Source organism: Malus sylvestris, chromosome 17 (genome assembly GCF_916048215.2).
Source record: "Malus sylvestris chromosome 17, drMalSylv7.2, whole genome shotgun sequence".
Taxonomy (NCBI): domain Eukaryota; kingdom Viridiplantae; phylum Streptophyta; class Magnoliopsida; order Rosales; family Rosaceae; genus Malus; species Malus sylvestris.
In genome coordinates, this window is record NC_062276.1 from 1,318,662 (window position 1) to 1,331,744 (window position 13,083).

The 13,083-nt window shown below is 39.7% G+C and overlaps 4 protein-coding genes and 1 pseudogene across 4 annotated transcripts; 4 read left to right on the top strand and 1 right to left on the bottom strand.

Annotated features, from left to right (window-relative positions):
• LOC126612156 (uncharacterized) lies at positions 1-1,871 on the top strand (annotated as a pseudogene).
• Positions 1,872-2,122: 251 nt separating this feature from the next.
• LOC126612155 (28 kDa ribonucleoprotein, chloroplastic-like) lies at positions 2,123-3,989 on the bottom strand. Its single transcript, XM_050280485.1, has 4 exons — positions 3,420-3,989; positions 3,228-3,329; positions 2,636-2,917; positions 2,123-2,381 (listed from the first exon to the last, which is right to left on the bottom strand). The coding sequence occupies exons 1-4, from the start codon at positions 3,867-3,869 to the stop codon at positions 2,316-2,318; spliced, it is 900 nt and encodes a 299-aa protein (XP_050136442.1). The 5' UTR covers positions 3,870-3,989; the 3' UTR covers positions 2,123-2,315.
• A 182-nt stretch (positions 3,990-4,171) lies between these two features.
• On the top strand, positions 4,172-7,191 carry LOC126612174 (proteasome subunit beta type-7-B). The gene is made up of 9 exons (XM_050280510.1): positions 4,172-4,338; positions 5,284-5,455; positions 5,535-5,676; positions 5,766-5,862; positions 5,962-6,031; positions 6,134-6,238; positions 6,431-6,529; positions 6,632-6,719; positions 6,925-7,191. The coding sequence occupies exons 2-9, from the start codon at positions 5,315-5,317 to the stop codon at positions 6,999-7,001; spliced, it is 819 nt and encodes a 272-aa protein (XP_050136467.1). The 5' UTR covers positions 4,172-4,338; positions 5,284-5,314; the 3' UTR covers positions 7,002-7,191.
• A 1,374-nt stretch (positions 7,192-8,565) lies between these two features.
• On the top strand, positions 8,566-9,207 carry LOC126610402 (uncharacterized). The gene has a single exon (XM_050278457.1). It carries the CDS (start codon positions 8,566-8,568, stop codon positions 9,205-9,207), a length of 642 nt encoding a protein of 213 aa, XP_050134414.1.
• A 1,455-nt stretch (positions 9,208-10,662) lies between these two features.
• Positions 10,663-12,963, top strand: LOC126611035 (ras-related protein RABB1b-like). The gene is made up of 6 exons (XM_050279210.1): positions 10,663-10,839; positions 10,960-11,099; positions 11,640-11,722; positions 12,072-12,276; positions 12,393-12,461; positions 12,676-12,963. Exons 1-6 carry the CDS (start codon positions 10,794-10,796, stop codon positions 12,763-12,765), a joined length of 633 nt encoding a protein of 210 aa, XP_050135167.1. The 5' UTR covers positions 10,663-10,793; the 3' UTR covers positions 12,766-12,963.
• The last annotated feature ends 120 nt before the right edge of the window (positions 12,964-13,083 follow it).

Consider the following 13,083-nt stretch of genomic DNA (forward strand, 5'->3'; position numbering starts at 1 on the left):
AGGGAAACAGTTTCATTAGCTCTTTCACTGACCAATGTTCTGATACATGTTGTATAAACGTAGTTTTTGTGTTGTGCAGCTGCAGTTTTGTTATGTCAAAAGCTAAAAAGGGTTACTATACACGTTTAGTGACAGACCTGTTATCGAAGGAAGAAGATTTTCTGCATTTTGCTTCTCAATCCTTGGGTCTATCTCGAAGCAGATGTGTGAAGGTTAGAGGGAAAGATACGATTGAGCAAAGTTATGGTGTTTTTGGTACTTGGTAACAGCGTTGGAACCGGGCTTTCAGATTTCAAAAAGGAAATATTGAAGTCGTTGCTCAGGCAGGGTGTGAAGGTTCTTTCACCAGAAGTTGAAGAGCTATGTTGGAACGCCTACTCCCCGTCAACCATAGATTCATGGTTTTGAATTGTATGAAATGACTCTGGTTGTACTTTGATACTTTTTAAAAATCAATAAATACGTCATGAAATTGTGTCGCGCCTGCTTTACTGTGAACTGATGTTATAAAATGTTCCTTTAGAATCTAACTAGTTCTTCCATGTTCACATTTCGTAGGTATATACATTGCTAAATTCGACATCTGTTGATTTGATTCCATGTGGTTTGCCCTTTGATGCATATGTTAGTCCAAGCCTGTGAAAACGGAATCTGTACTTTGTTGTAACAGTATGTGTAAATGCAGATGCTAGGACCTGTTGTAGGTATTAGCCGGTTAAAATCACAGCTGAAGAGCAAAAAGCATCTATCGTCCGCTAGAGGTGCATCACCGGATGTTGATGCTAGGAATACTCCCTCTAAGAGACTAAAGAAATCTTTTCGTCGTTCTCTTCAGTCTAGCAGAGAGGTTATCATTGTTATCAAATTACAGATTTTCCATACTGGTGTTCATTTGTGTTGCAAAACTCAGGCTTTGCAGTCACTGGGTTTGCGCTGGTCCATGTCGTGTAGGAATTGATGGTTAAACTTTTCTAATGTTGTTTAGAACGGCGCTGAAGGCCACACAACAGAAACAGCTAGGTTTGTAGTTGGTGCCGAGGAGCCAAAGGTGACTAACATTCTCCTTATTGCCTTTCTATTCATTCTACTGTGTCACATTCACAAGTGTTTTGAGTGTCGTTTAGCGATATTTTCATGCTCCCTATAAGGCTCTGCAGACCCTTATAGAGAGCATAGCGGGCAGGTCGAGGAGACAGTGAAGAAATATTCTGATGAATTTTCTGCAACGGTAACTATCTGAAATTCTTCTTTCCAGCAGTGCAAAGCCTGATCGAACTCCCTTTTCTGAACTGAAGTGATGTCTGTTTTTCAGCTAGGGTACATGGAGCTGCAGCTCAAAAAACTTCTTGATACTGTGATGTCCTCGTGCAGGCGCTTTTACAACGCAACCCAAATTCCGATTTTGTTCCTTGAAATTGTGAACAAGAACGAGAATTGGTTGGGGAAGTTATATGTTTACATGCAATTCCAAATTCCGTCGAATTTACTGCAACTGTCAACTTGTTTTCCAGGCCTATAACCCTTGGTGAGAAACACAAGCTTGGAAAGCTGATTCAGAAGTTACCCCCGAAATATCTTTGACCACGTTGTGGAAATGATCCTACATAGGAATGCAGCTTATACATCATCCGATGAAAATCGTGTGGATCTTGAAAGACAGGTAACGCGATGCACAGTTATCTGGTTTACGAGAACACTTTGGAGAGTGTTATTATGTTGAAGCAGTCGAGAAAGCTAGAAAGCTCGCCAAGTACGAATCCAGTGGAAGAAGTTCACTGTATCAGGGCTGAATTTTTCGTTCGCTAAATGAAGATAGCAGTCATCACTTGGACTACGAAATTTTGGTAAAAATACGCAGCATTTGCACATATAACCTGCCCTGCGAATCTGATGATTTTGACCGTTAAAAGCGCACAAGTGCATTCTTGCCGGAGCACCTCAAAGACTTAAGACAAACGCGAGACGGAGAGTTTTGGTGACCTTTTTTCGGTTTTTACAATTGTAATTGGCTTCATTTTCTGCAGAGCTTAGGTAGGGCTCGTACGTTGTACGTATTTTACTGTATACTGACCAGAGAAAGTTATGAAATGTACCAGGCAAAGATATCCAGTAATCGTAATCAGATGAGAACGAGAATTGCATTGGATTGATAAGCGTGAGAACGATACAGGCCATAATGTTTTCGACATGCTTGAGATACAAGACAGAATGATAACCTATCTGTATAAACATCAACTCCCTAAAAAAAATTTCTTGTCAAAGAAGAAATACAAGCTGCCAGGATCCTCTCCCAAAACTAAGCACCAATCTTACATTTAAAACGAACCACGCCTTGGTCGCTCTTCTGCAACGTTTACTCGGATTGATCTGCCATCCAAACTCTGCACAGCAAATGGAGAACGAAATCAGGGTCTTTGTTAACTAATCGAGAGGCATCATGATAACAAATACGCAATTAGTTGCAAGGTGACTTCATTTAAATCTCTTTTATGAATTCCTAGGTCTGAGTAAACTCGGAATGCCCAATCAATCGCCTGTTATCGTAACGTCTATGTAGTTCTCAGTTTCATGGCGTACTCTACAATGGCATAAGCAGGAAATTTCAATACTCAATTAAACAGGGCAGGTCTATTACCTGTCCATCAAGGGCAGCAATGGCATCTTCCACTTCTGTCTCGCTAGAGAATGAAACAAAACCAAACCCGCGGGAACGCCCTGATTCGCGGTCATAAACTACCCTGGCACTAACCACCTTTCCATGTTCACTGAAAACCTGCTCCAAACGAGAATCATCCACTTGCCATGGCAGATTACCAACATAGATTCTGAATGAAGGTTCATTCGTTCGGATAGGCCTTTCAGGGCGCGACCCTCTAGGCGCAGCCTTGTTTACAGTCAAAGCCCTCCCACCTATGTCCTGTGTACGAACAAATGAAACATCAACACACTCGGTTTATCCAAGAGTGAAATTAACAAACCTTATCCTAAGTGGATTTGCACGAAAACAAGTTCATCCAGAATTATTTCAAAACTCATTCCTCGGCTTTATTTGCACGAAAACAAGTTTGATTACCGCGATTGAATCAATGTAATACCACTTTGTAATCGGAACCAAATATATCAACATACATGCTTTAGCTACATTTCTACTCTCTAAATCGAGCATTTTGAACATGATATAGTTCCTTTTTCGATACACAAAACCGAAACAAAGATTTGCAACTTACGTAACGGTGGAACAACTCCACAGCCTTCTCAGCTTCTTCGACAGTGCTCATAGTCACAAACCCAAATCCTCTGCTCTGATCAGTTTCCCTATTGTAAATCACCTGGTCATTGCAACACAAGAAAACAGTAACTCCAATGCTGAAATTTCAACCGCGAAATCGCAGAGAGCGAAAAAGAGACACGAAATTTACCTCAGCAATCTCAACAACTCCAGCATCATTGAAAAGATTAGCAAGCTTTTCACTGTCAACATCATAAGGCAAATTACCCACATAGAGCTTGGCCTCCTCCGGCGGCTCGGGATAGTATTCCTCTTCGCCGACCGCCAAAACTCCGTCGCCGGAGCTCTCCTCTGCTCCCTCCCCCTCAGCGCTTTCGGCCTCTTCCTTTACTTCCTCCTCCTGAGCCCAGTCGGAGGTCTGAGCCACGCGGAGGAGAGGCAAAGACTTGTGCTTTAGAGAGAGAAACGAGGAGAGAGAGGGAGTGAAGGAGCAGGAGATTTGTGCGAGCTTGGTGGGTTTTGAGAGGAGTGAGAGAACTGGGTATTGGTTTTTTTGCGCGAAGCGGGCGGGTGGCACGGCGGCGAGGCAGGTTTCGGAGATTGACAGTGGCTTCAGGAGAGCGGCGGTTGCAGAAGCCATGGCTAGAGAGAGAGAGAGAGAGAGAGAGAGAGAGAGAGAGAGGTGGAGGAGGGGATAAGGAATGAGAGAAGGGTTGGTTTGCAGGTGAAGGCAGTTGCTTTATTTTCTCGACGAAATCAAAGCTTGTATGACCGAAACGTTTCGGTAGGTATTTACTGTTACTTTCACTTGCGAACGACATGTCGGTTTATTCTCCTTCAAAATTAAGGCCCAATGGGCTACGTTCGAGTATCAAATGTTGGGCCGAATCACGAAAAAGGCCCAAAACTAATCACGACTTGTCGGACAAGTTTTCAGGTACCCCTTCTGTAAGACTACCCACCTCACTTTCTCGCTTTCGCTTCGTTCCAATTTACAATTTCACAGTGCCAGTTCTTCTCCCACATAAACCCTTCGGATTCGAACCCCCAATTTTCTTCCCCAAATTGCTTCTCTACGGATCGAGCATTCAGCATCCGAACGCCATCAAGTAAGCAAAGTTTCAAATTTATCGTTATTTTTTGGTAAATTTTTTGCCCTTCTATTTTCCTACATAGCGTAGAAGATTAGAGCTTTTTTTGGAATTTCATGTGTTATTTAATCAAACGAGGAAGATCTGATTCTTTGAGGTATGTTTTGATGTGGGTGTGATGCTTGAAGGGGAGGTTTTGTTGAAAACGTTTAGGGGTTCTGTTTGGATTGCTGTCTGCAATGTGTTTGATTAAATGCGCGAGAGAAAGTGTTATGATTTGATTAGTTTGTGAATCGTAAAGGCGAAAGGAGGGTTTTTTGGTTTGATTCTGGATTTGGGTAGGATTTACAACCAACAACAACAAAGTCTTATTTCACTATCTAGGTTGGCTGTGTGAATCGTAGAATGCCTTTTGTGCCAAGTCTTCCGTTAGCTACAAGCACTCTATGTCTTTTCTTAAAATCTGTTTCCAAGTCTTCTAGGTCTTCCTTTACCCCTCTTTCACTGAGCCTCTATCTCATAATCGCATCTTCTAATCGAAGAATCTGTAGGTCTATGGTTCACAAATACAAACCACATTAACTGATTTTCTCTTATCTTATCTTCAATTGCGGGTAGGATTTGATTCTGAAAATTGTCCTAACGTTGTATAAGATGTGTTTCTGTACCTTTTTTTCTCCCTCTCTTTGGGGTGCATCTTCCTGTACCTAATGCAACAGATTTTGTGGAATCGGAGTCCTAATTTGCTTTATTGACAGGTTTTAAATTCTAAGTTCTGGTTACGTGTTCTATCGTATATGCTTTTCTCCATGAAATAGTTTATGACTAGCCTTAGGGTGTGGAACATTTGAACAGTACTTTATTATTTTCTATGGGTAGATACATGTATATTAAGGAGAATTATAGAAACCGAAATTGTAGGATAGTTTTAGAGTGAATTTTGATGTGATATTGATTTTTCAGGTTTAATTGGAACTAAAAAAGAAAACAGAAGATGTCTCAGGTGGCGGTAGATGTTCCCAAGGGGGGATTCAGTTTTGATCTTTGCCGAAGAAACGACATGCTTGCAAAGAAGGGAGTTCAGCAACCATCTTACAGGAAGACAGGAACGACCATTGTTGGTTTGATTTTTAAGGTACAAATGCTTTCCACTGTTTAATTAGCAATTGTTTCGCCACTCGTATATTGGTTAATTTTTTTGATTCATTCTTTAGGATGGTGTCATTCTTGGAGCTGATACAAGGGCCACCGAAGGACCCATTGTTTGCGACAAGAACTGTGAAAAGATCCATTATATGGCACCCAATATCTACTGCTGCGGAGCTGGAACTGCTGCTGATACAGAGGCTGTAACAGGTAAAGTCGGGATTGTTGATTAATGATTACTCTGGTAATGCTTGTGGCAGTCTCTGTCGTAGCTAATTTGTTGCTCTATTGAACTCTAGATATGGTGAGCTCACAGCTGCAACTGCATCGCTACCATACTGGTCGCGAATCCCGGGTTGTTACAGCCTTGACCTTGCTCAAGAAACACCTTTTCAAGTAAAGTGTTATCACTTCTCAGTTTAGAAATTGCAGGAATAACATGTATTCCTTAAATATAAGCATAGTTTAATTCTAACTCCCATCATTTTTATCCAGTTACCAAGGTCATGTGTCAGCTGCTTTGGTGCTTGGGGGGGTCGATGTCACTGGACCCCATCTGCACACTGTAAGTTCCTTCATGCTTCAGACTTTGGATGTGACAATGTATTTTTCATTTTTTGGGCCTTGCATAGTGATTTGATGCCAACACCAATGCTTCAAATTGTAGATATATCCCCATGGATCGACCGACACGCTGCCATTTGCTACAATGGGTTCTGGTTCTCTTGCTGCGATGGCCATGTTCGAGTCTAAATACAAGGAAGGCATGACTGTAAGTTAGCATTATAGGAATTGAAAATTTAACTTCTTTGAATGGTACTATGAATCTGTGGATAGTGGATACAGATAATGGACAACCTTAATTACTGTTCACTCCTAATTAGTATTCTATTATATGATTAGTAGTATCGAGTCAGTAACATCCTCATTTGGATTTCTCGTTCATGTGTTTACTTTGATGCAGAGGGATGAAGGCATAAAGCTTGTAACTGAAGCAATATGCTCTGGAATTTTCAATGACTTGGGAAGTGGAAGCAACGTTGATGTTTGTGTGATAACTAAGGTTTGCTGTTTCTCATCAGTATTCACCATTTTCAATGGAAAAGGGCAGAGAGTATTAATTTTGTATTAATACAAATTATTTGGTACATTTTCGTTGGCTCAGGGACACAAGGAATACCTGAGGAACCACTTGGTGCCCACCCCTCGTACCTATGTCAGTGCAGAAGGCTATAAGTTTACCAAGAAGACTGGTAAGAAACACACTTCTTTCACTTGGCTTTCTAATCATTCAACCACACATTGTCGCTCAGCGTTACACAATGCTTGTCTTGCATAACATAAACTTGATCATTCAATTTTTCTATCATATATGAGAAATTTCATGCCTCCATGAACGGTGCATTAAAAAAGTGAGTGAAACGTTTTTTGAATCTGTTGTGTTTTCTTCTGTGACAGAGGTTCTCTTCACAAAGATCACTCCGTTGACCGAGAAGGCGGTAGTGTTAGAAGGAGGCGATGCAATGGAAGAATGAAACCACCACTTCACAAGGAGCATGTGAATGTTCATGTAATTCAATTTCCAGGGTATCCCAACTTGTTATATGTGGATTGATCTCGTTATACAGATTCAACAACCGCTATTTTATTCGTTGTGAACTCATGAAGAATTATTGGCATTTTCCAGACTCTGAGATGTTATTAAGTTCTTGTGCTTTTAGCTTATCTTTGACGAGAAGAATGCTAGCAATTTTCTCGTTTGGACTTTCTCATTCCATTTTTCATTTCCTTTTACGACCTTACTAGTTTTCTTGATTATCCAAACTGATTAAAAAGCCGGTATGAGAGAGAGTGCCATTGGCTTGTCCCTCACACCACAATGACGTTCGTCATCTTCAACCATCTCCACTTCGATTTGCAGTCACTGCTTACCACGATCTGTTGCGGCTCCTCGAGAGAGTGTGTCGAGCTTCGGTGTTCTCACCGGCTCAGGTGTTCCTAACACCACCACTTTCTCACTGGTTGCTGGCATTGTTGGCAGCGTTGCTCAGGTATTGCCACGAGCTTCTTCTACTTTGTGATTTGTTTTTTCCTTTGTGGTTGCGTTCGAAAAGTTGCTTGCGGCTGGTTGATGTGATTGGAGAGGCGTTTGTCGGTTAGAGGCGTGAAAGCCTCTTATGTATTAGCTCTTTGTACTTTATTGCTTTTGCCTTGGAATATTATTTCCAGTTTACCAAAAATAAAAATAAAAAAATAAATCACGATTCCTAAACAAGTTGTGTCGAAATTTGTAGAGCTAGGATCCAAGTTCGACTAGGTATTCTTCAACTAATTAAAAAGATTTTATATTCTAATAATTAAATTCTTAACAATTAAGAAATTTAATTCGTTTAGAAATGATATTTTAATTAAGACTTTTAACTTTGAAGAATCAAATTTGAAAATGTATACCACATTATTTTACCATCTTAAGTGGCAGATGAGTTGGACAAGCTACATCGTTTAATTTCAATTTTCTTATTAATTAAGACACTTAAATAAGGAAAATTGCAAACTTCAAGATCTCCTTCTGGCGTTAGTAACTTAATTGGGTATGAACCCTAATTTGATAGACAAATTTGATTTTAACTCCTAATTCACATGAAAGCTAATAGGTGTTACTTAATGAAATAATCAAAGGAAATCCTTCTTTTAAACCACAAAAAAATATTTTGAAAAGAAAACAAAAAAAAATAATCACGAGATGAACAACCATGGAGTACCATTGAAGATTGGAGATAGAAATATTTGAAGGGGAATGAGAATTGAGGCGACGGGGCATGAGTCTGAAGATAGAAATTAATGATGATTGTGGTATATGAGTAAGTTCTATAAAGATTGACCATAATCATGGAAATCAACAGAAGTCAATAAAAAATTGGGGTGAAAAAGAAAGGGGAAGGAAGAAGGAGACTCCTAGTATATCACAATCATCATTTAATTAACAATCTTTTTATTAATTATTGGTTAACATTTTGAAATTAAATGCTAATTAATTTAGATGATGTGGCTGTCAATATCAGATACCATTAAGGTGGTATATAATTGTGGTATAAAAATATGTTAAGAATAACATTATTGATTCCTTATTGTACAAGAGTTGTAATATTCACATTTATCAATGAAACACATAAGGCCATCTTCAACCGATGGCTGGCCATCCTCCTAAATTTGCCGCTTGGTCTGCAGAACAAGGACCAAAAAGTACAAATATGTACCCTCCGACGTGTTGCCGAACATTCTTTCCAGGCTGCCTGTGAAATCTCTGAACCCTGGTATGATCTCATCGAAGACCCGAATTTCGCCACCCAACACCTCCATCACTCCAAAAGCGTGAATCAGCATTGTCTCCTTCAGAAAGAAGGTATACGTAATAGTCATGTCTCCATCAATGGTCATCTCTCGGTCTTTTATGAAATTTTGGGTCCTTGCAATGGAATCTACTGCTTCATAAGGCCTGATGACGAATTCGATTTGGATCTTATTGCACTGGCAAATGTTTCACTCAGAGAATTCAAGGTTGTTTCAGACTTCTGCATCTTGCATCCTCACGCCCAACGCCAACGCGTCAATCAACGGGGATTTGGTTTTGGTCGTAAAACCAATGAATACAAGTTGGTTTTAATTCTCAGTTACGCAGATGGAGAAACAGGGATCGAATTCAATCATAATCGTAAGGAGGTTGTGTATAGCTTGCGTTAATTCATGGAGAGAATTAGATCGTACTTTTCCGTATGCTGCAATTAGCCATTGGGATCTTTGATTAGTGGCAGTGGCACCTATGTCAACGGGAATTCTCACTGGTTGGCCACTCCAGGTTCGCCAACAATGATCTTCGTTATGCAATTCTTTATCTTGACATGGTTGATGAAGTATTCCGACTGATTTCCCTTCCAAAGTTACGGGATTGTGGTTGTTCGTCCAAAGAGTTACATCCCTGACAAGACTTGTGATGTATGGATTTTACAACACTACAGTGACGATGAATCTTGGACTAAACTGGTTACGATAGGGACAATTGAAGGCGTTGCAAGGTCATTGCATCTGTCGGGGATTTCAGCAATTTCGAGTTTACGGACCATTGCGACCCTCCTCAGAGAGCTTGGTTTCAATCATAGGAGATCAACGCGACGACCAAAATATGTTGTTTGATATAGTTAAGGAAAGTGATGATCCAACTCTTCCACAACCCTCATCTTCATGAGGATTGTTTAGTTCGTGTTTAATTTATTGACTCGTTGATTTGTTTTGTTGTTAGGTTGCCGGATTGTCAAAGAAATTTCAATACCTTCTTTTGCTTTGTTGATATAGTATTTGGCTTAGGCTTATTTTCAACGTAATACTTGCTGGATATTTCGAAGTATATGGTATGGTTCTTACCTATTGGGACCAAAACATTAGCATGTATTTTTGTCTTCTAATGAATACAACGGTGTGTTTGCAATAAAGAGCGTCGAATTTGAGCTAAGAAATACAATAAACATGGATAATAATTTGTATCGAACTTGCCTAATACACCTCACATGTTTCTTTTACTTAAACTTTTGATGCTTCAATCCATTTGCCTCCAACCTGAAATCTAATTCACACATTCTCATTGTTTTCTTCAAGTTTAAGAAATGCCAAAGTAATGTATTTTACTTTCTAATAAAGACATTGGTAATTCAATTATTGTGAGGGTTTTTCGCTAGTGGATATTAGAGCCGGCAAATCAATCTATTATGTTGTTAATGGGTGATCATTCACTTTCAAATAATTTAATTTTACCATAATATGATAGTGACATTGATAATGATGATGATGGACCGGTTTAATATGGTAACTCAATGACATCGCATCATATGAAGCCAAAAAGCTAATCATGGACTTAAGTCGATTATATTACGAGCCACGCAATTTAATTAATCGAAAAGTCTATGCAGATGATTTGTTATTAGTTTTCTCTTCTTCGGATACAATTAAACAACCATAAAGTGAAAATCATCATGCATTCATCGAGATCGCCTTCAAAGTCTTCCTTCTCCAATAACTATCCTAAACCTATACACCCTAAACCTATACACCATAATAAATCCAACGAAAAAGGGTTTCCGTTGGCGTGTGGGTGATTTATACGTTACACGCCCTCATTAAGTTATGTTAATTATAAAAATAAATAAATAATAATTTAGAAGAGTACAAAACAGTAATCAGGCGGGCGACACCAGCAATACAAGGACAGCGAGGCCATTTCTTCCACTTCTCGTTCTTCTTCCTCGTTCTCCCTCCGATACGACGTCGCTCTAACCATGTCTTACGACTACCTCTTCAAGTACATCATCATCGGCGACACAGGTCCCCCAATTTCTCCAATCCCTAGCTTTCTGATTTTTTCTTGATTTTTTGAATTTGTTTGTTTTGAGAATTGAGGTTTTAAGACAATTGGGTTTTGGGTTTTTGGTTTGGACTGTGCAGGTGTTGGAAAATCTTGCTTGCTGCTGCAATTCACGGATAAGAGGTTCCAGCCGGTGCATGATCTCACCATTGGTGTCGAGTTCGGAGCTCGGATGGTCACCATCGACGGTCGTCCTATCAAGCTCCAGATTTGGGACACCGTGAGTTTCTTTTACTTCCGGTCTTGCTTTCTGTTTGGTTGGTGAGAAAATTGAGAATTGGGTTTATGATTTTGCACTACTCTTAATTGTTAATTTGCCATTTTGTAAGTTTTAGTTGTATATGCCTGTAACATGAGAACATGTTGAAGATTTTGAATTTTCGATGGACCCGGTGTTATTCGTGTTTGTGTAATGGAAAAAGTTCCATCTTTTTACTGCTTTGGACATCAAAAGTAAATTTAGTTGATTCTGGCTTGTTGGGTAGCCATAGAACTGATGTTTTCGGCTTTAGTTTTCTTGTTTGCATTATGTTGGTAATTCTCGGGTGAAGTTGTGTATTCTAAGATGTATTCGAGCAGTTGCGCTTAATGTATTTAATTCCAGACTTGGCGGAAAACCTGAGTTCGTTCTAGGATTCATACAGCCAACCCAATTAATGGGATAAGGCTTGGTTATTGTTGTTGTATTTGTTGCTGTTTCTTACTAGTGCTATGAATATGCTTAACTTCTGAAGCAAGGATCCTTGATTTTGCATTTCAGGCTGGGCAAGAATCTTTCCGATCAATCACTAGGTCTTACTACAGAGGAGCAGCTGGAGCACTTCTGGTCTATGACATAACCAGGTGGGCGGGTGTAAATTGTGTGCGTTTGTAACTTATGTCAGAAATGCATATGAATCACATACCGAACTTACAGTTGTTTCAGCTTGGTACCCAATATTTTGCTTTGCGTCCTTTTTCTATTTAACATTGTGCGTACAATATTTGTAATATATCAGTCTTCCTGTTGCGCAAATTAAGAAGCTATTCTAAACTTTGTGTGGTACATATTTATAAGTTGTTGCAAAGGCAATTGGAAGTGACATTTTTTGAAAAGATAGGAACCCCTGCGGATGCATATGTTTGTTTTCCACAATTCTGTATATATGACTCAACTAAAGACAGGAGTGTTAATAGATGTTTTGCTCCCCAGGAGAGAGACATTTAATCATCTTGCAAGCTGGTTAGAGGATGCCCGGCAGCATGCAAATCCTAATATGACAATCATGCTCATAGGGAACAAGTGTGATCTGTCTCACAGAAGGGCTGTCAGCAAAGAGGAAGGAGAGCAATTTGCAAAGGAGAATGGGCTTTTGTTCTTGGAGGCATCTGCAAGAACGGCACAAAATGTCGAGGAGGTGATGTACCCTCAACCAATTCAAACCAGTACTCTAATTCAGTGTATTGTATTTGTTACTTGTGATTGACATGCACAATTTAGAATGTTTAAGCTGATTAAGTAACATATTTTCAGGCCTTCATAAAGACTGCTGCAAAGATTCTTCAGAATATTCAGGAAGGCGTATTTGACGTATCTAATGAGGTAACTGTCCATTCATTTGTCGTGGGAAATTGTAGCTTATAAGAGTTGGGACGTAATGCATAATTTTTCTTTTAATTACATCCTGAAAAGGGATGAGTCTGCTTTCTTTGATCTCGTTAACCATAACTAACTTACTGGATCATCCGATCGTATAAATTTGACCTTGTAGCTTCCATCTAAAGCTTGAAAATTAAGGTTTTTGTGATGTTTGCAGTCATCTGGCATCAAGGTTGGATACGGACGGCCCCAAGGTCCATCAGGCACGGGTGGAACGGTTGCTCAGAGAGGCGGATGTTGCAGCTGATTAGAACCGGCTCTGTATTATGTTCGTTGGACAGAATCTCCCAACTGTCCTGCTGCTACATTGTGAAAACATTGAATGTACAGATCTAAGTGCTTGGATAGATTTCATCTTCTTTTCAGGGATTCAACCGTTTTAAATGTTGAAATATTTCTTAACAGTGGTAATCCCACGTTGGAAACATCGGTTAAGGTTGTGTAACTGTTCTTTGTTTGTCTGTCTAATTTCCATAAACGAACGTGATGGCGTGGTTATTTTTCGTTATGATCCCCGATGTAACGCAATGTGAGGTCGCCGGAATGGCCGGAGGCATGTCAGTGC